The 25,160-nt window shown below is 40.1% G+C and overlaps 2 protein-coding genes across 10 annotated transcripts in view; one reads left to right on the forward strand and one right to left on the reverse strand.

The window, feature by feature from the left end:
• Window positions 1-7,655, reverse strand: part of NDUFAF6 (NADH:ubiquinone oxidoreductase complex assembly factor 6) — a 30,996-nt gene extending 23,341 nt beyond the window's left edge. Inside the window, exon 1 of one of the 2 annotated variants that reach the window (XM_030303855.1) lies at window positions 7,459-7,655. In XM_030303855.1, the coding sequence (XP_030159715.1) occupies window positions 7,459-7,655 (197 nt within the window). The remainder of the gene's footprint in view (window positions 1-7,458) is intronic. The other variant, XM_030303857.1, reaches the window with a different exon arrangement.
• TP53INP1 (tumor protein p53 inducible nuclear protein 1) overlaps window positions 1-25,160 on the forward strand; it is a 156,347-nt gene that overhangs the window by 52,582 nt on the left and 78,605 nt on the right. For 3 of the 8 annotated variants that reach the window (XM_032591992.1, XM_032591999.1, XM_030303860.1), the window contains exons 3-4: window positions 16,796-16,941; window positions 19,921-19,974. The exons of 3 other annotated variants lie outside the window; for them this stretch is intronic. The gene's annotated coding sequence lies outside the window, so the exon portion shown is untranslated. Of the gene's footprint in view, window positions 1-7,752; window positions 7,908-16,795; window positions 16,942-19,920; window positions 19,975-25,160 lie in introns of those variants that run through there. 2 more of the 8 variants (XM_032591993.1, XM_032591998.1) reach the window with 2 other exon arrangements.

Genomic DNA, 25,160 nt, shown 5'->3' on the forward strand with positions numbered 1-25,160 from the left:
GGCAAAAAAAAAAAAAGACCCTTACTTTTAACGTTCTAAACTGTACACACAAAAAAAACGCTGACCAGAATTAGTCCGGCTTCGGCTCAGGTCACGATCTCACAGTTTGTGAGTTCGAGCCCCACGTCGGGCTCTATGCTGACTGCTCCGACCCTGGAGCCTGTTTCAGATTCTGTGTCTCCCTCTCTCTCTGACCCTCACCCGTTCATGCTCTGTCTCTCTCTGTCTCAAAAATAAATAAAAACGTTAAAAAAATTAAAAAAAAAATAGGCCTGAAATTTCTTATTTCTTTATAATTACAAAAATGTATCTGCCCCCAATCCCAGACCAGTTAAAAAGAAATAATCTCTGTTATTTTTACTTACGTAGTACTTATAATTTTTTTTAAATTTTAATGTGTTATTTATTTTTGAAAGAGAGTGAGAGAGACAGAGCACGAGTGGGAGAGGAGCAGAGAGAGGAGACACATAATCTGAAACAGGCTCCAGGCTCTGAGCTGTCAGCACACAGACTGACACGGGGCTCAAACTCACAAACTGGGAGATCATGACCTGAGCTGAAGCCAGATGCCCAACCAACTGAGCTACCCAGGTGCCCCTATAGTACTTATAATTTTAATTGTCTCCAAGTCACTTTGGTTTTGGTAAGAATTCAAATGAGCTACTGAGGTGGACTACTCAAGAAAGTAATCCCAGCAAGTAATGGTATGAACTCACAGTTTGTTTGTTTGTTTTAAGTTTATTTATTTATTTTGAGAGAAAGAGTGCACACATGCAGGGGAGGGGCAGAGAGAGAGGGAGAGAGAGAATACCACGCAGGCTCCACATGGGCAGGACAGAGCCCAAAAAGGGGCTCAGTTTCACAAACCATGAGATCATTACCTGAGCCAAAATCAAGAGTCAGACACTTAACCAACTGAACGACCCAGGCACCTCTTTAATACACAGATAAAGACACAGATAAGACACAAAAACAGAAAATAATATAGGAGTGTGGGTGTGTGTGTATATTTATGTTTCCTAGCAGCATCTGCTGAGACAACGTGGAAGCAATGATATCTCCTAAGCCCCCAGTATCAGTGAACACACCTAACACCTAGACCTTTGGTTTCTAAATACCATTCTCTACTGAAAGAAACGAGGGCTCATTGGAGGAATGACTAAGTCCAGGGCTGGGGCAGGAAAAATACTAGATAGGCCAGAGACATCTTCTTGAGCAGAAAGTAATGAAACGTTCAGAGTAGAGGGACTTGTCAAAACAACAAAGAAACTGGCCTGACAGAGGCACCTGTGTGGCTCAGTCGGTTGAGCGTCCAAATCTTGATTTTGGCTCATGTTATAATCCCAGGATCACAGGATCAAGCCCTGCATCCATCCGGCTCTGCAGTAAACATGGGGCCTGCTTGAGATTCTCTGTCTCCCTCTGCCCCTCTCCCCCACCCCGCTCATGGTCTCTCTCTCTCTCTCTCTCTCTCTCTCTCTCTCAAAAATAAAAAAATAAAAAAAAATTTAATTAATTGATTTTAAAAATAATTAGAAAGAAAAAGAAACTGGCCTGACAAAGTTCCCATTTGCCAAGTCTGAGTCAATCTGAGCATCAAAAAAATAATGATAGTAACATTGTAATAGAACACCATAAGCCCATACCAATATAAATAAATGTATGAATGAATAGGAAGGGAAGGGAAAAACCTGACAACCATACAATGCCAACTGATAAGTCTAGAAGACATGATGAAACATTTTTTAAGTCATCATTTGACAACAAAGTAATTGAGTCAGACAAAAATCATCAATAAAGGTCTTAAAATGTTAAATGGGTAAAAGTTTGATAGAATATTTACATATGCTGTGAAGTATCTCCTCACAAAACACGTATTACCAATTAACATTCTTTCTTTTCCTTTGTGTACACATTTAGTTGTATTGTAACAAAGCAACTTGTACACTTTTACCTTTTAAAACTGAGCATCATCATTCCTTTCCAGTGAAACAAAAAGAAAATTTAAAAATAAACAGGAACAAAATGACAATAGAGAATGTCAATTCCAAATATGATCCTACAGGTTCTGCTGATTCCCATCAGGTGGCAGGGCTCAAGACATCATTAGGAGAGAATTTTATTTTAAAAGTGTCTTCAGGGGCGCCTGGGTGGCTCAGTCGTTTAAGCATCCGACTTTGGCTCAGGTCATGATCTCACAGTCTATGAGTTTGAGCCCCGCGTCAGCTCTGTGCTGACAGCTCAGAGCCTGGAGCCTGCTTTGACTTCTGTGTCTCCCTCTCTCTCTGCCCCTCTCCCATTTGTGCTCTGTCTCTCTCTGTCTCTCAAAAAGAAATAAATCTTAAAAAGAAAATAAAAAATAAAAATAAAAGTGTCTTCAACTGCAAGGATGTCTGTTAAACATCATAGTTAAACATGCCAAAGGAGAAGCCATGTTGCCAAAATGCCCACTTAAACCCACCCAAAATCTCAAACCCACCCTTTGCTGACCTTCTATAACCCCATTTTTAAAGTTTTCTTTCTTTCTTTCTTTCTTTCTTTCTTTCTTTCTTTCTTTCCTTCCTTCCTTCCTTCCTTCCTTCCTTCCTTCCTTCCTTCCTTCCTTCCTTCTTTCTTTCTTTCTTTCTTTCTTTCTTTCTTTCTTTCTTTCTTTCTTTCTTATGTTTATTGATTTTTTGAGAGACAGAGTACGAGTGGGGGAGGAGCAGACAGGGAGACACAGGATCCGAAGCAGGCTCCAGGCTTTGAGCTGTCAGCACAGAGCCCAATGCGGGGCTCCAACCCATGAACCACAAGATCATGCATGACCTGAGCTGAAGTCCAACGCTTCACCGACTGAGCCACCCAGTTGCCCCTTTTTTTCCTTTTTTTTAAACAAGAGAAAGTAGACAGATACATGTAGGTAAATGCTAACTATCCATATTCACTTAGACATAGAGACACAGTGTAATCTCCAAGCCCAATATACACTAATATTCTCATTAACTAAATTTACAAGGGAGAAACCCAGAAGATACCTTCTCAACCAAGTAATAAAAGGTTCACACCACAGAAATAGGGTAATCAACATCATGTGCTTCCTGAAATGATAGTGACAAAAGCACAGCATATTCCTGTAATATTCCTGCCAAAAAGGTATAAATCATAAGGAAACATTAAATAAACCCAAACTGAGAGAGATTCTACACAGTAACTGGCCTGCTCTCTTCAAAAAAATATCACACTCATGAAAAATAAGGAAAGACTGAGAAATTGTTTCAGCCTAGAAAAGAGTAAAGAGATTTGACAACTAAATGTAGCATATGATCCTAGATGCATGAAAGACATAATTGAATAATCAGCAAAATTTGAATGGAGTCTGTGGATTTGACAGTAAATTGGATCAATTTTATTATCCTGATTTTGTTGATTGTACTATAGTTATATGGGAGAGGAACCCTGGGTTAAGAAATACACACTAGGGGCACCTGTGTGGCTCAGTCTGTTAAGCATCTGGTTAAGCATTTTATGGGCTCAGGTCATGATCTCACAGTTCGTCAGTTTGAGCCCCACGTCAAGCTCTGTGCTAACAGAGCAGAACCTGCTTGGGATTCTCTCTCTCCCTCTCTCTCTCTGCCCCTCCCCCATTCATGCTCTGGCTCTCTCTCTCTCTCTCTCAAAATAAATAAACTTAAAAAAAGAAAGAAAGAAAAAGAAAGGAAGGGAGGGAGGGAAGAAGGAAGGAAGGAAGGAAGGAAGACACATATTAAGGGGAGGTAATGGGACATCATGTCCACACCTTATTCTGAAATGTTCAGAATGTTAACAATGAGGTAATTTGGATGAACAGTATACTGGATCTCTGTGTACTATTTCTGTAATTTTTATGTCAATTTGAAATTACTTCAGGGGCGCCTGGGTGGCTCCCATCAGTTGAGTGTCTGACTCTTTTGATTTCAGCTCAGGTCACGCTCTCGCCTTCATGGGATCAAGCTCAGAGAGGGATGGTGCTCTCCGCTGACAGCACGGGACTTGCTTGGGATTCTCTCTCTCCCTCTCTCTGCCCCTCCCCCACTCTCTCTCCCTCTTTCTCAAAATAAATAATTTTTTAAAAAAAGTAATGAAATTACTTCAAAATAAAAAGTTTAAAACAGCATAGTCCTTATTATATATACATCATAGGATGACTGCCTATTGACAAGGCTACTTTCACTATAATACATTGGAACTTTATTATAACATTATTTCCTATAAAACAGTAAACTAAATAAAGTTAGGTCCAACTTGATTCCATGGAGTTTAGATGCTGAAATTTAGACTACTCCCAGATTTCAACTGGTTCACTTTTTGTTATCTTCCTAACAGAATTTAAACCTCTTCTAGCCACAACCTTCACAATTTCCTCCAACTTCCACGTAAACAAAAGGAAGGGATCACAACAAGTGACCCTGCTATCACAAAACAGCTCTACTAAAAAATCTCACCATGAGTGGTTTCAGCTACAAAATGGACAGTGTCGGCAAAACAGCTCTCTAATTTATACTTTAATTTTTTTTTAATGTTTTATTTATTTTTGAAAGAGAGGGCACAAGTGGGGTAGGGACAGAGAGAGGTGGGGACAGAAGATCCAAAGCAGGCTAAGCACTGAGAGTAGCAAGCCTGATGCGGAGCTTGAACTCACACACTGCAAGATCATGACCTGAGCTGAAGTCGGACACTCGACTGACTGAGCCACCCAGGCGCCCCTAATTTATACTTTTAAATACATATAGATATGTTTTAAAATTAAATTTTAATATTAAAAGTCTCTGAACGTCAAAAGTGTTTAAAACACTCGGAAATTAATATGAAACAGAGAGAAAACACTGAATAGCAATCAAGATTACAATCTTAATTTCTATCCAATTAGCTGACAGAAGTGATATCTGCCACATCTATTTCCTAATTTCCAAAATGAGGCTTGATAACCTACCTGTTTGATATCTCCTAAAAATAACCAATATGTGAAGTACATCAGGTTTCTTACAGGGAAATGAAAAATGAAGATATACTAGTATGGTAACAACCTTTAGGAAATAAGATACTCTACACAAATAAGGGTTTCTCTGTAAAGTTGTTGTGTTCTGTGTTGTGTGTGTGTGTGTGTTTAATTCTGGTTGGAAATTTTTCTAACAATATTACCAACTTCTTTATATTGAGCAAGATATACTGATTACTTAACCATTTTTTCATCACTCAGGATCAGTGTTATAAATACTGATTACTAGTATACAAGGATATCTTAAGTAGCCAACCAAGGTCTAATTACTGAACTCTTTCAGATAGAAATGCCACACTATGACGGTTTTATACAGCAATAGGGCGTTTCATTCATTCACTAATTGCAACATTTATTCAGGGCCCGCTATGCGCCAGCACTGTCTAGACACTGAAGATAGGTATAGACCTCAGTCTGGTAGGGAGAGACAGACATATGATAAATAAGCATATCTGCTGTCAGGACTGCTGTGCTATTTCCATGGACCTGTACCACTGAAGCACAAAAAAGTGGTTCTCCAATGAGGTGGAGGGAGGATGGAAAACAGGTGCACTGTCAGACATCCTCACTAATATCTCCTTACCCCTTTATAGCACTAATTCCAAAGCCTGAGGCAGCCTTGGGGTTCCTCAGAAACAAGCCCCAAGATGCCTATGTAAATTAGGTTTGAGATATTCCCAGGAACCTAGATTCCTAGCAGAGCTCTGGATGGCTAACCCGAATTTCTGGCCTGGTATCTTTTCCAATATTTGGAAGCCTTGCATAAGATACATGTCCAAAACAACCTCACATGAATAATTTCAGAGGCCAAATTTTTCAAAGATTAATGGACAATCTGAAGCCAGAAAGTGCAGTCTTCCTTTCAAGTTTCATTTTGTTTTTGAATGAAACTACTATTGTGCATTTGTTATGTGCAGCATTTTTACATACGTAATCGCATTTAACCCTCATAACCAGGCTATAACGTAGGAGTAGAAATTTACAAAAGAGCAAATAGCTGAATTTTAATGCAACTTTCCCAAATGATGAACCTAGGATTAATAAATGCAGATGAAGTATGCCTGTGAAATCCAGGCTTTTTAATAAATCACTAGTCAGAAGGCTCCATTCCACCCAAATATCTACATAGACAGACTAAGTATCTGCCCATTTGTGAATACATATTTGAGAAAACTGTCATGTGATACCCATAAACTATTACTAAAAGAATAGTATAATAACTATGTATACATATACTATAACATAGTGATGATACTATTACTTCTGTATAGTAATACATAAAAAATTAGGAAGAGTGATTATTCACCTCTGGATAGAGAAGTTAGGACGCTCCTGGTGTCAAAAATTGCCCTGAACAAGTAAGTGGATATGGGCGGTATACATTTTGATAACTTGTGTTTCTTATCAAAAAATTATGCTTTAAAATATATAAAAATGTGTGTAACTTTTTAGGAATTTTGGCTTATTGCTCTGATTTCCACTATTGTTATCTTGTTTCCCCTGTAAGTAATCCACAAATAGGGCAGAAACATTATTTTAAAAAGTGATTAAAAACAAAACAAAATGCTGAAATGCATGAGAATTCTGTTGTTATGCTACATTTTGCTAAAATTGAATATACAAAATTTGGATTTACTAGTCCAGTCAAATCCAAGGTAGCTTAATTATTCTAGCATTTCCCAGAAGTTCTTCAGACCAGGTACTTTTTTGAGCCTTTCACCAAGGTTATAAGTCAAAGGCAGCAGAAGGGCACCAGAGGCTAAGCCATTGATCTTTGCAGTCAGGCATAATTCCAAAACTGGCCCCTGCCCAGACTCACTAGGTCACCTGGTGACCTGATTCTTCTAATGATTCCGCGCATGATTAACAGCGACTGCCATGCGCCAAGTCCTTCCGGTGTTATCAAGGCTGAACAAAATTGTCATTAGGCCCTAACTTTATGAGACTATTCTACTCAACCTCTGGTAAATTCCCTTATCTCTCTAAACCTTCGTATCTTCATCCATTAAATAAGATAATAATGGCTTATACTGTACTAACTGTGCCCTTGCTTTGTGCCAGGCACTGTTCTAAATGCGTTAATCCTCATAACCCTAAACGGTAGGTCTACATTTGTGCATCACAATCTGTAAAGAAGATTAAGTAAACTACTTGTACTTTGCATAGTGCCTGACACAGAAGAACTCACTTAGGTAAAAATTACTAGTCGTCCGTCAAACTTTTACAAAGCTGTGCATGCAGTAGGTTTAGGTAAAAATTAAGGTTCAGTCAAGGTGACAGACGAGAAGTTTTGCCACGATTTCGTGGCCTGCGCGAAAGTTCCGGTGGCCTCAGTCCCCGCCAACCGGCTCGCCCCGGCCAGCCCCGAGTCCCGCCGCGCCCACCCGGGTCCCTCCGGGCCACTCCCGGACCACCTGCCAGCGCAGGCCGGGCTCGCTCACCGCAGCAGCTCCAAGCAATAGCGGTCGGTGCCCGAGGCGCCCGATCCGCTGGCCGCGGCCACGCTCCTCCCGGACCCCGCGAGCCCCGGGAGCCGCCGCGCACGAGCCCACAGGCCCCGGGGCGGCCGGCGGCGGCACAGGCCGGTAACGCCGAGCCGCAGCGGGCCGCAGGTGGAACCCAGCACGGAGGCCGCCATGACACCGACGCCGCGTGCCCTCCGACCCCGCCACGCCTCCTCAGGTCCACCCGCCCACTTCTCAGCGGCGGGCTGACGGCCTGGGGACGCAGCTCGGAAGGGAGCCAGGTGTCGCTGTGCTCCTCTGCATCTGGGTCGTCGCCGCCGCGCTCTTCTGCTTTGTGGGTTCCAGAAAAGCCCCGCCGAAATCGGCGGACCCCACGCTGTCTCTCCTCCTTCCTTCCGGGTCCTTCTGAAGATGTATTTATCAAGGTAGGAGGATAGAGAATATTTTATTTGACAGTTTACTAGCTTAATTTATAACTTTTCAGTATTCACATAGTATGTGAGCCTCCTTCGGTACTCTTACCCGCAGTCTCTCAAATATTAAAGCTGGGTCTAGTTGCCATGACCTGACCTGGTCCAAGCCATCCATCTCCGCCTACATCTGGATCCCAGTGATACCTCCTGCCTGCCAGATTTGCCCGGTCTATTCATGCAGTAGCCAGGCTGGTTCTTTCTAAAGTGTACATCCGGGGGTGCCTGGGTGACTCAGTCGGTTGAGCGTCCGACTTCGGCTTAGATCATGATCTCACCGTCCTGAGTTCGAGCCCCAACGTTGGGCTCTGTGCTGACAGCTAAGAGCCTGGAGCCTGCTTCGGATTTTTGTCTCCCTCTCTCTGCCCCTCCCCTGCTTTCACTCTATCTCGCTCTCTCAAAAATAAATAAACATAACATAAAAAAAAAAAAGTGTACATCCGATCATGATCCTTGCTTGCTTGACAGCCTTTACTACTCATTGGATAAAGCCCTTCCATGATATATGCCCTCTATTTACTTTTCAGCCTCAACCCTGACTATTTGCATTTGTGACTCCAGTTTAATGTTTCTCCTTAAAACCAAAGGAGTGTACCCTGTTGCATGGTCCTACCAACTCTCTCCAATTAACCCTGCTTTGGTTTTACTGCCAAGACTGCCTCTGCAGCCTATGCAGGACCTCAGTCCCTCCTTCATAATGTTCTCTTCTCGCTCTTTAGCTCTGACAGACACACACTATTAGTGTTTTTGATACCGCAATTTAAGCCTGATATGTAAAAGAAAAAAAAATCATGCATCTACATTTCTAGTTCTGATCTCTTGCCCAGCTGGAATTTTCCATCTGGACATCTTGCCATGACTTCAAAGTCCACTAACTCCCCTTTTTAGTCTCTTTATTTAACTGGACAGTAATTCCCTTCTCACAACCAGGGGAAGTACTGTGGAGTCATCCTTCTGTCTTCCCTCTTCTATATCTAATGTAATGTGACTGATCAGGTCCATCAATTTCTTTTCCTTTACATACTCACATACTTGGTTTTGTAGCTGATACAAAACCTGGATTCAGATCCTGGTCCCACTTCCTACTATCTCTGTGACCTTTGGTGACAGATTTACCTTTTCTTGTGCCTCAGATACTTGCCCTAGGAAATGGAAATAATAATAAAACCTACTTCATAAGGTTCTTGTACAAATTAAATGAGCTGATGTATTTAAGGCACCTAGGCAGTGTCTCGCCCGTAAACAGCACTCAACACAAGTCAGCTATGTACGGAAAACATTAAGAAAGACTTTTAAGGGGCACCTGGGTGACTCAGCTGGTTGAGTGGCCAATTCTTGATTTCAGCTCAGGTCATGATCCCAGGGTCGTGGGATCGAACCCTGCATCAGACTCCATGCTGAGCTTGGAGCCTGCTTGGGATTCTCTCTCCCTCTGCCCCTTTCCCCAGCTCCCACACATTCTCTCTCTAAAATATAATTTAAAAATTAAAAAACAAAAGAGTTTAAAAGGAGCAAAACGATTGTGTCTCAGTAGTAAGCTAGACATTGTTCAGGTTATTTGAGTCTAAGAGTTCTTGGTGCCTTTCATCATCTTTGAGCTATTTTACATTTCTCTAAGTTACAGAATATTGACAACAGTGCACATTATTCTTGTCCATAAACATACAAATTATGTTCGTAGGAGTTTCAGTTGATTATTATTCTATGGATATTGACCAGTTTCGTATGTGTTAAGCAGATTTACTTAAGCATTCCTGACTGCCCATATAGTCTGGTACTTTGATTATTTCTTTGAATTGATTGCAACGTCTTACTGGTTCCCACACTAATGAGTTAAATGAAAATTTTTTTTAATATTTTATTTGTTAAGTAATCTCTACACCCAACACAGGGCTCAAACTTACAACCCCAAGATCAAGAGTCACATGCTCTACTGACTGAGCCAGCCAGGTACTCTTTAAATGAAATTTTTGACATATCTTCATTTTATAGCTATATGAGAGTCATGTTTCTACAGTTTTGTTAAAAACTATTCTTTAACAGCTACCATTAGCTATTATTAACTTATCTTCTATTTTATTTCCATTACCCAGTTTCATATCTGTCTGATGGACATATTTAGTTTTCTCACCTCCAGGCCAATCAATCTGTATTGAAAATACCATTTCTAGTAATCACAAATTAATGCAAATCAAAGTCATGCATACTAAAAGTGTTATGAGCCTATAGATACATAAACTTTAAGGCAGAATTCCAATTAATGGAAGTAGAGGAAAAATTAAGGACTTTTAAAATTATGCTGTGGATAACACACTGTCACCAACTAACATTTATAAGAACATCTATTATTTGCTAATCTTGAAATTAATGTTTTTTTTAAGTTTATTTCTTTTGAGAGAGAGAGAGAGAGAGAGCAAGCAGGGGAGGGGCAGAGAGAGAGGGAGACAGAAAATCTCAAGCAGGCTCTGCGCTATCAGAGCAGAGCCCAACGGAGGGTTCAAACCCACAAACCCATGAGATCATGACCTAAGCCAAAACCAAGAGTCAGACGCTCAACCAACTGAGCCACCCAGGTGCCCATTGAAATTAATTTTTTAGAGTTATGAGCACATAAAATATTTCCTTAGTCTAATTACTTGATATCAAAACGAATATATTTGAAATAGGCATACACTTTCATTCAGTCAAGGTTGCAATCAAGGCAAAAGCTCAGTGCTTAACTCCAAAATTGACTTTTATAAGTAAATAACCACAGAGGCACAATTTGTTAACTTGGCCTTTAGCTGTGACAGTTGCTCACTATATCCTTTCTGAATATATGACTCTCCATGGTGAGATGTTCCATCTGTGTAATTATGGATGAAATATAATAACATTTCTTTCCAAGCTTTAGCTCAATAAAGATTGTCCTGTGGTTGATTGCTATATTTTTAAAGAGCTATGCCTTATTGTCCCATAATATTTCTCCCCCTCTCATTTTTTTCATGGCCTCTGCCAAGAAGTGAGTTTCATTCCTTCTGTTAAAAGTCAGTCTGGTATTTTGGCTTTTACATGACACCTTGAGCATCTAAATGGTCTGGGAAGGTCTACACCAGACCACAGCTGGTTAAATCTCCCAGGATAAAAATACTCCACACACTTTCTCCTCCTTCTCCAAGGCCCTCAGGGATCAACTGACTTCTTGGTCCATTTTGTTTTGTTACATGTTTTTCATTATATATATATATATATATATATATATATATATATATAGTATATATATATACTATATTATATATATACATACATACATACACACATTTGCCTATATGTTTTAGACTTCTTTTAATTATATATGTATATACTTTATATTCTTTAATTATACATAACACATATTCTTTAATGCTATACATATATATGATTAAAGGAAATATGGAAAATATAGGCAAATGTAGGGAGTAAAATCATGCTAAAACCAATAATTCAAACAGTTACTGTTTACATTTTGGTATTAGATCTAACCTTTTCTCTGTTAATAGGCTTTTTGCTTGTTTTTATATATTGCCTCTATAATATTATTTGAATAGCCAAACATGGTCATAAACATTTATTATGCTATTATTTCATTCATTCTAAAGCATTTATTGAAAGTCTATTACGTTCCTACACCGTACCAGGAACCAGGATTCTAGGGTAAGCAAATAGACATGTTCCATGTCCTCAAAGAGCTTTATTCTTTTTTTTTTTTTTAATTTTTTTTTTTAACATTTATTTATTTTTGAGACAGAGAGAGACAGAGCATGAACGGGGGAGGGTCAGAGAGAGAGGGAGACACAGAATCTGAAACAGGCTCCAGGCTCTGAGCTGTCAGCACAGAGCCTGACGCGGGGCTCGAACTCACGAACCGCGAGATCATGACCTGAGCCGAAGTCAGACGCCCAACCGACTGAGCCACCCAGGCGCCCCGAGCTTTATTCTTTAGTAGTAAAGACAGTTACACAAAAAGTCATCACAAATAAATATATAATTACAAAATGTGATAACTGCTATTGTGTTAATGAGGTTATGAGTTCAGCTGCTCAAATTAAGACACAAAATAACAGTGCTGCAGACAAAGTAGACATTGAGACCTCTGACAGTTTGGGTGCAAGCAGTCTCAGGTTGCCTGGAGATTCCAAGATCGCTGAGCCCCAGGCTCTTGCAGTCTGCTCATTCTACCATCTGAGGAGTGGAGCCTTCACCTGTACGTCCAGGATGGCCCACTGCTAGTTCCACATGGCAGCCAGCAGCAAGAGTGAAAGCAGAAGGGGCAAGATGCCCTTCTCTTTAAGAGAGTAGTCATTTGGTTTGGCGGGGGGGGGGGGGGGGGTGGCTCAGTTGGTTGAGCATCTGACTCTTGATTTCAGGTCAGGTTGTGGGGTCGAACCCCATGTCAGGCCCTGTGCTGAGTGTGGAACCTGCCTAAGATTCTCTCTCTTTCCCTCTCCCTCTGAGAGGGAGCGTTTGCTGTCTCTCTCTCAAATTAAATAAATTAAATAAGAAGTCATTTCTGGGGCGCCCGGGTGGCTCAGTTGGTTAGGTGACTGACTTTGGCTCAGGTCATGATCTCACAGATTGTGAGTTCAAGCCCCGTGTCGGGCTCTGTGCTGACAGCTCAGAGCCTGGAGCCTACTTTAGATTCTGTGTCTCCCCCCTGTCTCTACCCCTCCCCTGCTCGCTCTCTCTGTCTCTCAATAATAAATAAATGTTAAAAAAAAATTTTTTAAAGAAGTCATTTCTATGCCATGGCATATAGCAATGCATGTGCTTCATTAAGCATTAACTAATAAGAGTTGCAGTGAGTCTAATTTCAAATTTCATAGTGGTGATGAACATGATATATTAGATCTTTACAAAACTATTATGTGATATGAAAACATCTGTGATTTCATTTGGTGACAAGATCATAGTTACTGCTAATACTTTTATGCTTCGTTGCCTGTATTCCTAATTGAAGCAAATGCTAAATTTCCATTAGCCATTCATGAAAACACAGATGTAATTTTTTTCCCATTCCAGTTCACTGACTCCATGAATTCCATGCACAACTTCCTTGGGTTAAGAATCTCCTGCTTTAAGGGTACAAGCCAGAATCTGCATGTATCACATCTGCTCATATCGCATTAGTCAGAATTTAGTTTTCTACAAGGGAAGCTGGGAAGTAGTTTTTATTCCAGGCAGCCATGTGCCCAGTTAGAAATCACGGGTCCTATTATTACTGAAAATGAGGAGAATGGATATCGGGGTACCACTAACAAAAAAAAATGAACTTTATACTATGAAAAAATTTAATAGCGAGTCCTAATCCAGATTATGGAGTCAGGAAAAGTATCTCTGAGAAAGTGCAGTTAAACAGAGATCTGAAATATGATAAATAATAATAATAATAGTGCCAAACCTATTACTTATTGAGTGCTTACCACGTGCTGGGCATTCTTCTAGTGTGCTGCCCATATTAATTCTGTCTCACAACAACCATGCTCAGTTCAGGGGGACTGTTCAGGTTTTAGCCCTGAAAGTCCTGTATCCCGGGAAACCCCTCAGTCTAGGGAAGACTGGATGGCTGCCACTGTGTTGGTGCTATTGTTGTCATCCCCATTTTATGGAAAAGGAAACCAAAACATGAAAATGTTAAGTAAGTTGCCCAAAATTACACAGCTAGTATTTGGCAGAGTCAGGATTTACATCTGGGAAGGTTGCTCCAGTCTACCTGCTTACCTGCTGTGTTAGTTTGCTAGGGCAGCTGTAATTAAGTACCATAGACCAGGTGGCTTAAACAACAGAAGTTTATTTTCTTACAATTCTAGAGGCTAGATGTCCAAGATCAAAGTATCAGCAGGGTTGATTTCTTCTGAGGCTTCTCTCCTTGACTTGTAGATGGTCACTTTCACCCTGTGTTTTCACATGCTCTTTCCTCTATATCTGTGTCCTCATATTATCTTTTATAAGGACACCAGTCATTGGATTAGGGCCCACCCTAATGACCTTATTTTACTTTAATTGTGTCTTTGAAAACTTTATCTCTAAATAACAGTTACATTCTGAGGTACTGGAGGTTCGTTAGGACTTCAACATATGAATTTGGGGGAAACACAATTCGAGCCCATAACAAGTACTGCATTCTGCTACCAGGAGAAGAGTGTGTGTGTGCATGGAGGTGGGGGTAATGTTCCACAAAAGAAAACTGCATGTGCACAAGCCCCGAATCAGTAAAGGGTCCGGCGCGTTCAAAGAGTGAAAGCCTTGTAGCTGGCATTTACCGAATGTGCAGGAGGGTGGACCACGTGAAAATGGAGAGGTAAGCAGGAACCTTGGTGCTGTGATCTTTTGTAGGCCAAGTTGAGAATTGAGGATTTTAAGTGCACGAGGAAGGCCCTGGAGGGATTAAAGCAGGGGTTTGGCCTAATCCAAAAACTCAGATTTTAGAAGACAGCTCTGGTGCGTATTTGGAGAATAGACTGGAAGCAGGAGGACTGGTTAGGAGCTTCTGCTTGGAGCCTGGGCCAGTGTTGTTGGGGATGTGGACAGGTGTGGCAGTGGAGATGGAGAAAAGTGGGTGAATATCACGTGGTGAAGGTAGCACCAGCGGAACTTGCTGAGGCACAGAAGGCGTCAGAGAAAGGATGCTTCCTGCTTCCTCCACCTGGCAGAACCCTTTTTGTACATGTATTCCCCTTCCTCCCTTAGAAGAGCCAGGTACCATCCTCAGTCCACAGACGTACATCTTACAAAAGAACCTAAGCATGGTATTTCCACTCCCATCACCAGTGATTGGTCCAGGCCAGTGCATGTTTCCCTGCTCTGGTCAATGACACTTAAGAAAAAGTCTACTGTGGGGCTTCTGAGAAATTTGCCTCAGTAATAAAGGTACAATATACAATTTCACTTATGAAATATTATTGCCAAAAAGGTTTAACAGAAATCTAATTAAGCTTCTACATATAATTTTGAAGTTCACAAGAAATATAAAGATAAGAGGAACAAGATAAATGGCATCATGAGGAAATATATCAGAATAATTCAAAAGAAAAACACAATGTCATGAGAAATGAATTGGGAGAATGTTCTAAATTTAAAAAGACCAAAGAAATATCACGGCACCTGGGCAGCTCAGTCAGTTAAGTGTCCGACTTCAGCTCAGGCCATGATTTCACTGTTCGTGGGTTCGAGCCCCGCATCGAACTCTGTGCTGACAGCTCAGAGCCTGGAGCCTGCTTCAGATTCTGTGTCTCCCCCTCTCTCTGCCCCTCACCTGCTTGCACTCTGTCTCTCTCTCTTCTCTCTCAAAAATAAATAAACTTAAAAAAAAAAGACCAAAGAAATATAAAACCAAATGCAGTGTATGCAACTTGATTGGATTCTGGTTTGAAAAAGATAAGCTATAAAATACATTTTAGGGACTAATGAGGAAATTTGAACATAGACTGTATATTAAGTGACATTAGGGAGTTACTGTTAATTTGTCTTAAGTATGCTGTTGTTGTGGATCTTTAGGAGACATATATATTCTTAGGAAATACAGGCTGAATCATGTAGGTGTACAGTGTCATGATGTCTGCAACTTACTGTCAAATGATACAGGAAAAAGAGTGAAGGTGGGAGGTTAAGCAATTGTGCCGTGTGGCAAATGTCATCAGTTGTTGAATCTAGGTAGAGTGTATATGGGTCGCCATTGTACCACTCCCAACTTTTCTGTACATTTAAAATTTTTCAAAATGAAGAGATGAGGGGTCAGAGAGACACAAGGAAGACACATACCTCTTCTTCCTCTGGATGTTGTCAGTTTTGAATGTGATGCTCGTGACTGAAGCAGCCATCATGCAGCCATGAGGGAAACTAGAGTGGAGCATCTAGCTGAAATGCTGACCTGGCCCTGGAGCCCTGCTGACATTAGCAGTAGATGCATTTTCGACCATTGGAGCTGCCTTCCTCCTAACTTTCTGTTATGTGAAAGAATCCATATTCCTTACTATTTAAGCATTTTGAGTTGAGCCATTATCTCTAGTGGAGACAGGAAAAAATACTAAAAATAGAGTAGTCAGGGAAGCAGCAGGGAAGCCAGGAGACAATGGTGGTAGAGATATAAATCATAAGTTGTATACAGTTTTGCTCTCTGCTTATCACAGTATAACATGAATTTTCCCATATCATTAAGATTTACTTATAAACATTTTTATTCTTTTGGAATAAGTAATATATTCCTGTGTTAAATATGGCCACAGATTTTTTGCAGCTACTCTCATCAGAGGTGGTCTATTCCCCACCCCCTTGAAGCTGAGCTGGTTGGGTTTTGTTTTTGTTTTTAAGCACAGTTAACATACAGTGTTATATTAGTTCAGTTCTACAATATAGTGATTCAACAACTCTGTACATTACTCAGTGCCCAGCACGGTAAGTATAGTCGTCATCTGTCACCATACAACATTATTACAATATTACTGATTATATTTCCTGTGCTGTACTTTTCATCTCTATATTCATTTATTTTATACAGAAGTTTGTTCCTCTTAATCCCCTTTATATATTTCACCCATTACCCCCACCAACCTCTCCTCTGGCAACCACCAGTTTGTTCTCTGTATTGAAGCATCTGTTTAGTTTTGGGGCACCTGGCTGGCTCACTAGGTTAAGCGTCCGACTTTGGCTCAGGGCATGATCTCGGAGTTTGTGAGTTCAAGCCCAGTGACGGGCTCTGTGCTGACAGTGTGGAGCCTGGAGCCTGTAACCTGCTTCAGATTCTGTGTGTGTGTGTCTCTCTCTCTCTGCCCCTCCCCCACTCATGCGCGCTGTCTCTCTCTCTCTCAAAAATTAAACATTAAAAAAAGAAAATTAAAAGTGGATGTTCCAGCCCCTTCGGATGAACTGCAACCCTGACAACTTCACTGCAACTGCATGAGAGACCCTGTGCCACAGCTCCCCAGAGCCACCCGGCAAAGCGGCTTCCTGATCCTTGGCCCTCAGAAACCCTGAGGTATTAAATATCAGTTGTTTTAGCCCATTAAGGTTTAGGGTAATTCATTATATGGCCATGAATACTAATACAGTGTCATTTCCTTTATTTACATACATATATACAAATATGAACATAGATTCTACTGTCTCCCCACCTTTTCATATAAAAGATAGTATATTGTTCACATTATGACATTAGCATAATTTCTCTTATAGGTATTTCCATAGAAGGTCATAGTGAGTTTCACCAATTTTTTATAGGTACATACTGGTTAATTTAACCGGTCTTCTAGTGGGAGACACTTGTTTTTTTTCTATTCATTTCCTGTGACAACTGGCACTGAAATTATTAGCTTTGTACATTACTTTTGTATGCTAATGCATAAATAAATTCCCAGAAGTACAATTTCTGGGTCAAAATTGTGTTTTTGATAGATGCTGCTAAGTTCCCTTGATAAGGTTTATGGCATTTTGCACTCCTACTAGATGTGAGAGAACCCAGTTCTCTCGAAAGTTTTGACATTTTTGCCAATTGGATAAGTTAAAAAGTAGTATTTCAGTATAATTTTAATTTACATTTCTATTATTCAAAGGGGAGACAAGCATTTTTTCATAGTTTTAGAATTATTCTTATATCATTTCCTGTAGACTGTCTTTTCATGAGCTTTGCTCACTTTTCTATAGGCTACAGGCCTTCTGTATTGCTTTGTAGGAGCTCTGTGTACATGAGGGAGATTAGTCCTATGTCTGGGACATAGATCACAACTTTTTTTCCCAGTTTGTTGTGGCTTTGACTTTTCTTGTAAAATCTTCCCATGTAGAAATTTTGTAATATATTTTTATTTAGTCAGACTTTATCAATATTTACTTTCAATGCTTCTGGATTTTGAATCATCATTATAAAGACCTTCCCATTAAATTTTTTTAAATTATTGTTTGTTTTCTTCTAGTACTTCTATACTTTTAACTTTTAGTTTTTTTCTTTCTTGGCTTTTTGTTTGTTTTGGAGGAAATAAATGTTGCAAAGCATGGATCCAACTTTTTTCTTTCTATCTAATTCATCATTTATTCATCAGTCCACCTTTTCCCCCTTTGACTTGAGATGCTTCCTCTTTCATGGAATGAACTAATGTATGTGTTTTCTGTGTATACTGTTCCATTTGTCTATTAGTATTCTAGCACTGTACTCTCTTACCTATTGCAAGTTTAAAATATGTTTTCATATATATCTGGTAATACTGGTTCTTTCTCATTGCTTTTTTTCCCTTGCCAGTATTTTCCTGGCCATTCTTATTTATTTTTCCATTTGAACTTTAAGATCAGTTTTTCTATTAAAAAAATTCTGAAGTTATTTTTTTAATTATGTTAAATTTATATCTAACTTACAAAAATAGGTATTTTTATTATATTGAGCCTTCATAAACATTTTTGATGACAATGTTATTACTTATCTTACTGATAACACCATTGACTTAACTGTGCTCTTGTTATTTGATCCTTATGTTTTCCCCAATTTTTGATTTTATAAATAATTCTTAGATGAACCACTGTAGTTGAATCTCTGTCCATATCTGTGATTATTACCTTGTGATAAATTCCTAGAAGTAAAATCACTAGTCAAAGGCTGTGAACTTTTGAGACGTCTGACATTGTCACAATTCTTACCAAAGAAATTATCTCTTCCCACAAAATGTGGATGAAAGTGATAGATTTATTAATTCTTTTTAAGAACTTTAAGACAGAGCTGTGAACTTTATTTTATTTAATGTATTTATTTTTATTTATTTTTGAGAGAGAGAGACAGGGGAGGGGCACAGGGGAGAGTGGGGACAGAGGATCCAAGTGGGGTCTGCACTGACAGCACTTGAGCCAGATGCAGAACTTGAACTCATGAACCATGAGATCGTGATCTGAGTTGAAGTCGGACACTCAACCAACTGAGCCACCCAGGTGCCCCAGATTTATTAAATTTTTTAACAGTCTTCCTATGTTAACATGTCAAAAGTGATATCTCACTTTTATTTTTCATTTATTTAATCATCAGTGAAATAGGACATTTTTTGTTTACTACGTATTTGTATTTGATTTCTAGTGATTTATTGTCAACATCCTTACTCATTGTTTTTTTTTTGTTAAAAACCTAGTAGTTTATTTCAAAGTATAATTTTTTTTCCTTACCCATTTTAATGCTGATGGTCTTAATGTTTTTCTTTTTGATCTGTATGAGCTTTTATATATTAAGGCTCTCAAATCTATTAAGTCTTATATTTGTGTCAACTACTTTAACACTTTGTTTATTTTTTGTTATTTATAATATGGTTTTTTGTGTCAATTTTTTTTTTTTATTTTAAAACACATACTCACTGAGGGGCGTCTGGGTTGCTCAGTCGGTTGAGCGTCCAGCTTCTGCTCAGGTCATGATCTCGCCATTCATGGGTTTGAGCCCCACGTTGGACTCTGTGCTGACAGCTCAGAGCCTGGAGCCTACTTCAGATTCTGTCTCCCTCTCTCCCTGCCCCTTCCCTGCTCACACTGTCTCTCTCTCTCTCTCTCTCTCTCAAAATGAATAAACATTAAAAAAAAAGAAGTTTTAAAATACATACTCACTGAATGAATTAAATAATACAGAAATAATATAGTAAGTATAGTAATAAGTGATAATATAGTAAAAAGTAAATTTTTTCTTTGCCCCAACCCTCTCACTTCTGCTAAGGGCTTTGTGTGGTGATGTTTTTTAACATTCAAGATTTTAAGCTTTCTTTGTTGTCAAATATATATAATTCTTTTTTTTTTTTTTTTTTATGAAATTCATTGACAAATTGGTTTCCATACAACACCCAGTGCTCATCCCAAAAGGTGCCCTCCTCAATACCCATCACCCACCCTCCCCTCCCTCCCACCCCCCATCAACCCTCAGTTTGTTCTCAGTTTTTAACAGTCTCTTATGCTTTGGCTCTCAAATATATATAATTCTTACTTTCTTAATTTCTTCCATTAGTTTATGCTCAGAAAGACGTTCCCGTACTGAAATCAGAGGTGGAGGGGAGCCAAAGTGAGTATAGAAAAACCAGTAGGTGGGATATTGAGGTTGTCTGGGCAAGAGATTATTGTGGCTTGGACTGAGATGATGGTAGAGGACATAAAAAGAAGTGGACAGATCAATATATAATTTGGAGATTGACTTGCTGACAGACTGATGGGGAAAAGTAGTGGAGAGAAGAGAAATAAATGATGGTTCCTGTAGTTTTGGCATATGCAACTGTTGGAATGGGGTTATCTTTTTCACATTCCTAAGCTGAAGAATGTGAAGTCTTTATGATACTTTCTCAGTGATATTCATTGACATGTGATCCCCTTTTGCAGGGTCCTTAAATACAGGCCAACATATCCTTGGTCTGGTTATTATTTTTTTTTAACATGCCATATTTTAATGTGCCTGCCTACTTTGTAGGAATGTTCTTTTGTTTACAAAGTGTTTTTGAGTTTGTCTCTTGTTCTCATTGATGACTCTTACCTAGGTACTAGTATGGGCTAAGGTGTTCCATTCCCTAGTCAGTGAGAGCCTCAGAAAGAATGTTTGGAGCACTGGAGGATCGAAAACATGGGCGGGGAGGTATTTCTCAGTGCTCTCTGCTGTTATCAGATTGTTGCAATGAGGGCTCTCAGGCAGTTCCTGAGGGCTGGTGCTGCAAAACTCACCACCTCCTTTTATTTCAACACAGGGGTCATCAAAGGAGAACCTAGTTTATGAGTGTGTGGCCTGGAATAGCTAGTTTGGAACTAATCAGTAAAAACACAGTCAGCAGGTTTGTTGTTGATATCCTTATTGTGCAGAACAGTGCTCAGTGAAGCTTCTAGTCCTCCTTGAACTCCACAAACAGGTTCAGGGGACACTGTCGTTTTAGTACATCACAGCAACATCAGAGTCCCTACCATAGGGGAAGAAATAAAGGTGATGGCCTCTGATGCCCCCACCCTATACAATCAGTCTGATGACTGCATATGACCACTCTCCCTTAATGACCCAGAGAAGCCCTCTCTAACTTCCTGCCAGAAGGACACACACCTAGTTGTTTTTCTGAGAGTCACAGTGGCTTCTGTGGAGCTATGCTCTACACATGCTTCCTCCTGATTCTTCTAGCAACCAGTAGCACAGGCCAACAGGGGGAAAGGTTCATTAGAGTTAGAAATGTAGTCTGTGGGCTTAGAACAGCTTTTCTGGGCAAAAGTAACTGATCCTTCTAGGGAAATAAGCAGTCTAGGTCTTTGAAAAATTACGTTCTAGCTGATCCACAATTCTATTGCATAATCATGGGTCACACCTGCAGCCAAATTAAATATGTTTGTCACTGGGATATTTCCATCTGGCAAACAAAATACTGTGGTATTATACTGCTCCCTCTTCCTGGAATGTCCTTGTGTGCTATATCTTCAAGGAGGCCATTTGGCCATGTTCCCAAATCCCTGGCCTTTGACCAGCCACCTCCTGCCTCTTCAGACTCCCAAGAGAACTATGTGGAGGGACAGTCCTGGCAAATGAACACTGTTTTTTACACTGTTTATACAAGCCTCACTGCCAAGCTTGTCTGGATCACTTCAGTGACAAAAAGAGACATAGACAAACCCAACAAAAATGGTGGGACCCAAAATCTAGGTCAAAGTGATAAAGCTGCAGCCCTGTGCTTTCCTGAGAAAGCAGGGGTGCAGGAAGAGACTCTCAATCTTATCCTTGTCATCAGTGTCCTAATGCTCTTTTCCCACCTCATGAGCATCTACTCATTCTATGAACCCCAATGCAGAAGCCTCTTCCTTTCTGAGTTTTCCTTGACCACAGCCCCATCCAAGAAGAATGAGTGGTTCCTTCATTTGTGATCCTGTTTATGTTTCTCCTTGATCACTGTACTAGGTCTTATTGTGGTGATCTGTTTATTTGGCCCTCTTCCCAGACACCAAAGGTAGACTCTGTCTTACTCCCCCTTTTATTTCCAGTGCCTGGCCAAGTGCCCGGCCTTGGGAGGTGTTCGGTGTAGTGTGCTGAAAGCCATGTCTTTTGGCACTGGAAACAAGGCACCTGGTTGTACAAAGTGTGCAGTGCACAAACATGCTGGGCCAAGGTGGTGAGTGGGGCTGGTGTGGGCTGGTTTGGGGCTGTCTCTGCGGAAAGGGAGCCTCGTTTTTCACACAGAGGCACTAGCTGGCAGGGCTGTCTGAGCCCAGAAGGGGTACTTCCTAATTTGCACCAAGACACTACATAGGCTTGCAGTCTTCCCGATTGCAGACCCAGGCAAACCAGACCCAGCAGAATGGCAGAATATGAAGAAATTCAAGCTTGAAAGAGTAGTTTCCCTTGTGAAAAGTTTCCACTACTCATTTAATAGGCAAGCCTTACAGTTACCTGATTTTAGAGAACTTATTGTCAATTATGAATAAGAAGAATTTGTATTATGCTTTTCAGTGTAGTGTATTTAGTTCTTTCTCCTCAATTACAATTTTTAAAATGTATAAAATTATACAATTTTAGGCCTGAAAGTTATCTATTGATTTTTTTTTTTTGAGCTTTTAATACTGTCTCTATGCTCAGTATGGACTAGGCACCAAAAACTGTAATAAAAATTGACCAGTGTCAAATAACTATTTGGTGGCAGGTTTTTCATTTGCTAAAAGGACATTTACCATACAATTCTATCAGAAACAAGAGGCAAAGTGGTCACTATGTTAATGCAATTGGAATTTTATCCATCTCACTCTTTGGTTTCCACTATGGTCTTATATTGTCAATTTTTCAATGCAGAAGCTGTCATTTCTTTAGTCCATCCCCCTTTTATATGTTCACACCCACCTACTAAAAATAGACTATCAACCATTTGGGGGATATCATTACTAGATTGGGAGAACCTTGAGGAAAGGAAGTAGGTCTCAATCTTATTTGTTTTTATCCCATGGTGTTATAACATAGTATATAGTTGTTCAATAAATCTTTTTATTTTATTTATTTTATTTTTTAAAATGTTTATTTTTGAGAGAGAGAGTGAGAGTGGAAGAGGTGCGGGGGGGTGGACAGAGGATCCAAAGCAGGCTCCACGCTGACAGCAGCAAGCCCAATGTGGGACTTGAACTCACAAACCGTGAGACTATGACCTGACCTATGAGCTGGAGTCAGATGCTCAACCATCTGGGCCACCCAGGCACCCTCAATAAATCTTTTTAAAATGAAAGTAATGAATGACGGCATTAATGAATGAATGAGTAGGAGGTAATGAGAAGTGACAAGAAGGCTTACACTCTATCTGTGATATTTTATTTAACAAATGTCACAATATTAAATTATTTAAAATTTTTTTGACATTTATTCATTTTTGAGAGACAGAGAGAGACAGAGTGCAAGCGGGAGAGGAGCAGAGAGAGAGGGAAACACAGAATGTGAAGCAGGCTCCAGGCTCCGAGCCACCAGCACAGAGCCCAATGCGGGGCTCCAACCCATCGACCGCAAGATCATGACCTGAGCCGAAGTCAGACACCCAGCTGACTGAGCCACCCAGACGCCCCAAAATATTAACATTTTCTAAATCAGGGTGGTGGATATATGGAAAGACATTATCTTTTTCTCCATGGTGTTTTTCGTATTTCAAAATTTCTAGAAGATTTTTAAAAACCAAGATGAGTAATAGAGGTGATAGCAGTATGACAAAAGTGCCTTTCTTTAAGGATCTCATTACTTAATTAGGGAGTTGTTCCAAGTATGTATAATTGGACTGTACATTTTTAGGAGTTGACTGGGGAGGGGGAATAAAGCAGCAAATAACTCTGAAACTAGAAAAGCAGGAATTGACACAACTTGTCTAGTTGTCAGGGTATCCCATGAATCAGCAGATAGGCACTTTGGCATATTTTAATACATATCCAGCATCTATGAATTATGAAATGTGGTCAAGAAGAACGGGATCAATCTAGGTAGCACAATACCAGCTAAATACCTGGAGGTTGGTAGAAATCCTGTAGAGACTTCTGGCAAAATATCTTTTGACCTTTCCAGTGAGATCTGTTCTTTCTCCTCTCCATCCTGCTCTATTCCTGGAATGTTGACCCGTATGCACTACATCAGTGGATGCTCATGACTTCTGCCTTCTACATCTAACAGGGGATGCCTGTTATTTTTGCATGTACAGCTTCCTTTCCCCATTCCTTAGGTTAGAGAACCAGGGACCACCATGTATGCTCTCTCAGGGATTGTACGCTGCAGTGAGTCCCATTCATAGACTCGAACAGGAATAAGAGTTCTGAAGCTGTACAACTTTGTGGCCCTGACATAACTCTTTCTTTTGGTAAATGTACCTCATCTACCTAGATAGTACAATCTGTGTGTCTGCTTCCTTGCCACAGAAGTGGACATGTGATTTAGGCTAGTCAGAGAACTATCTCTAGAAACCACCACTGATTATTGTAGGACAAGGCTCATGACCCAAGGAAGCCAACGGCACTCTTTGAGGGGTTGTTTGAATGGTAGGAGAGAAAGAATCTCTCCTGAGATTTCTAATACTAAGAAGCATGAAAGTCTAGAGCCTCTAGCGGTTCTTTTGCCACATAATAATAAAAGCCTACCTGCAAATAAAGTCAACACAGAGGAAAGGAGAATTGAAAGAAGTAGAAAAGGAGACAGATTATTGATGAGACAGGTTTTATCCACAGCTCTGCCTAAATTCCTCATGAGCTTTTTGGTTATATGAGCTAATAACTTCCCTCCATTGCTTAGGAGAGTTTGAGTTGATTCTGTGTCACTTGCAACCCCAGGAGTCCTGGCTAAAACAGATGCATAAGCGAAACCATAAATCAGGAACTTGGAATTTGTTTTCTCCTTAACAGAAAACTGAATGTGCTGCTTTTGACAACAATGATGGCATTTTTCTGCCCACAGCCCTCTAATGGCTTCTCTTCTTTCCCAGGGAAGAAGACAACTGTCCACACATGGCCAGTTGGTCCCTATGTGGTCTGACCTTATCTCTAACCTCCCCCTTTCCTTCCCTTTGCTCACAATGCATCAGGAAACCTGACCTTGGTGATCCTTACACTTGCCACTCATGTGCTCCCACCAGAGAGTATTTGCACCTGTTCTTCCCTCTGTCTGGTCTATGCTTCTCCCAGTTACCTTCTTGACTGTATTCTGTTCTCTTTTCATATGGAAACTTCCCTCATCACCCCATCTAAAATCTGAATATCCCTGTTGGTATTAGTTTCCTAGGG

This window comes from Lynx canadensis, chromosome F2 (genome assembly GCF_007474595.2).
Source record: "Lynx canadensis isolate LIC74 chromosome F2, mLynCan4.pri.v2, whole genome shotgun sequence".
NCBI classification, from domain to species: Eukaryota; Metazoa; Chordata; class Mammalia; order Carnivora; family Felidae; genus Lynx; species Lynx canadensis.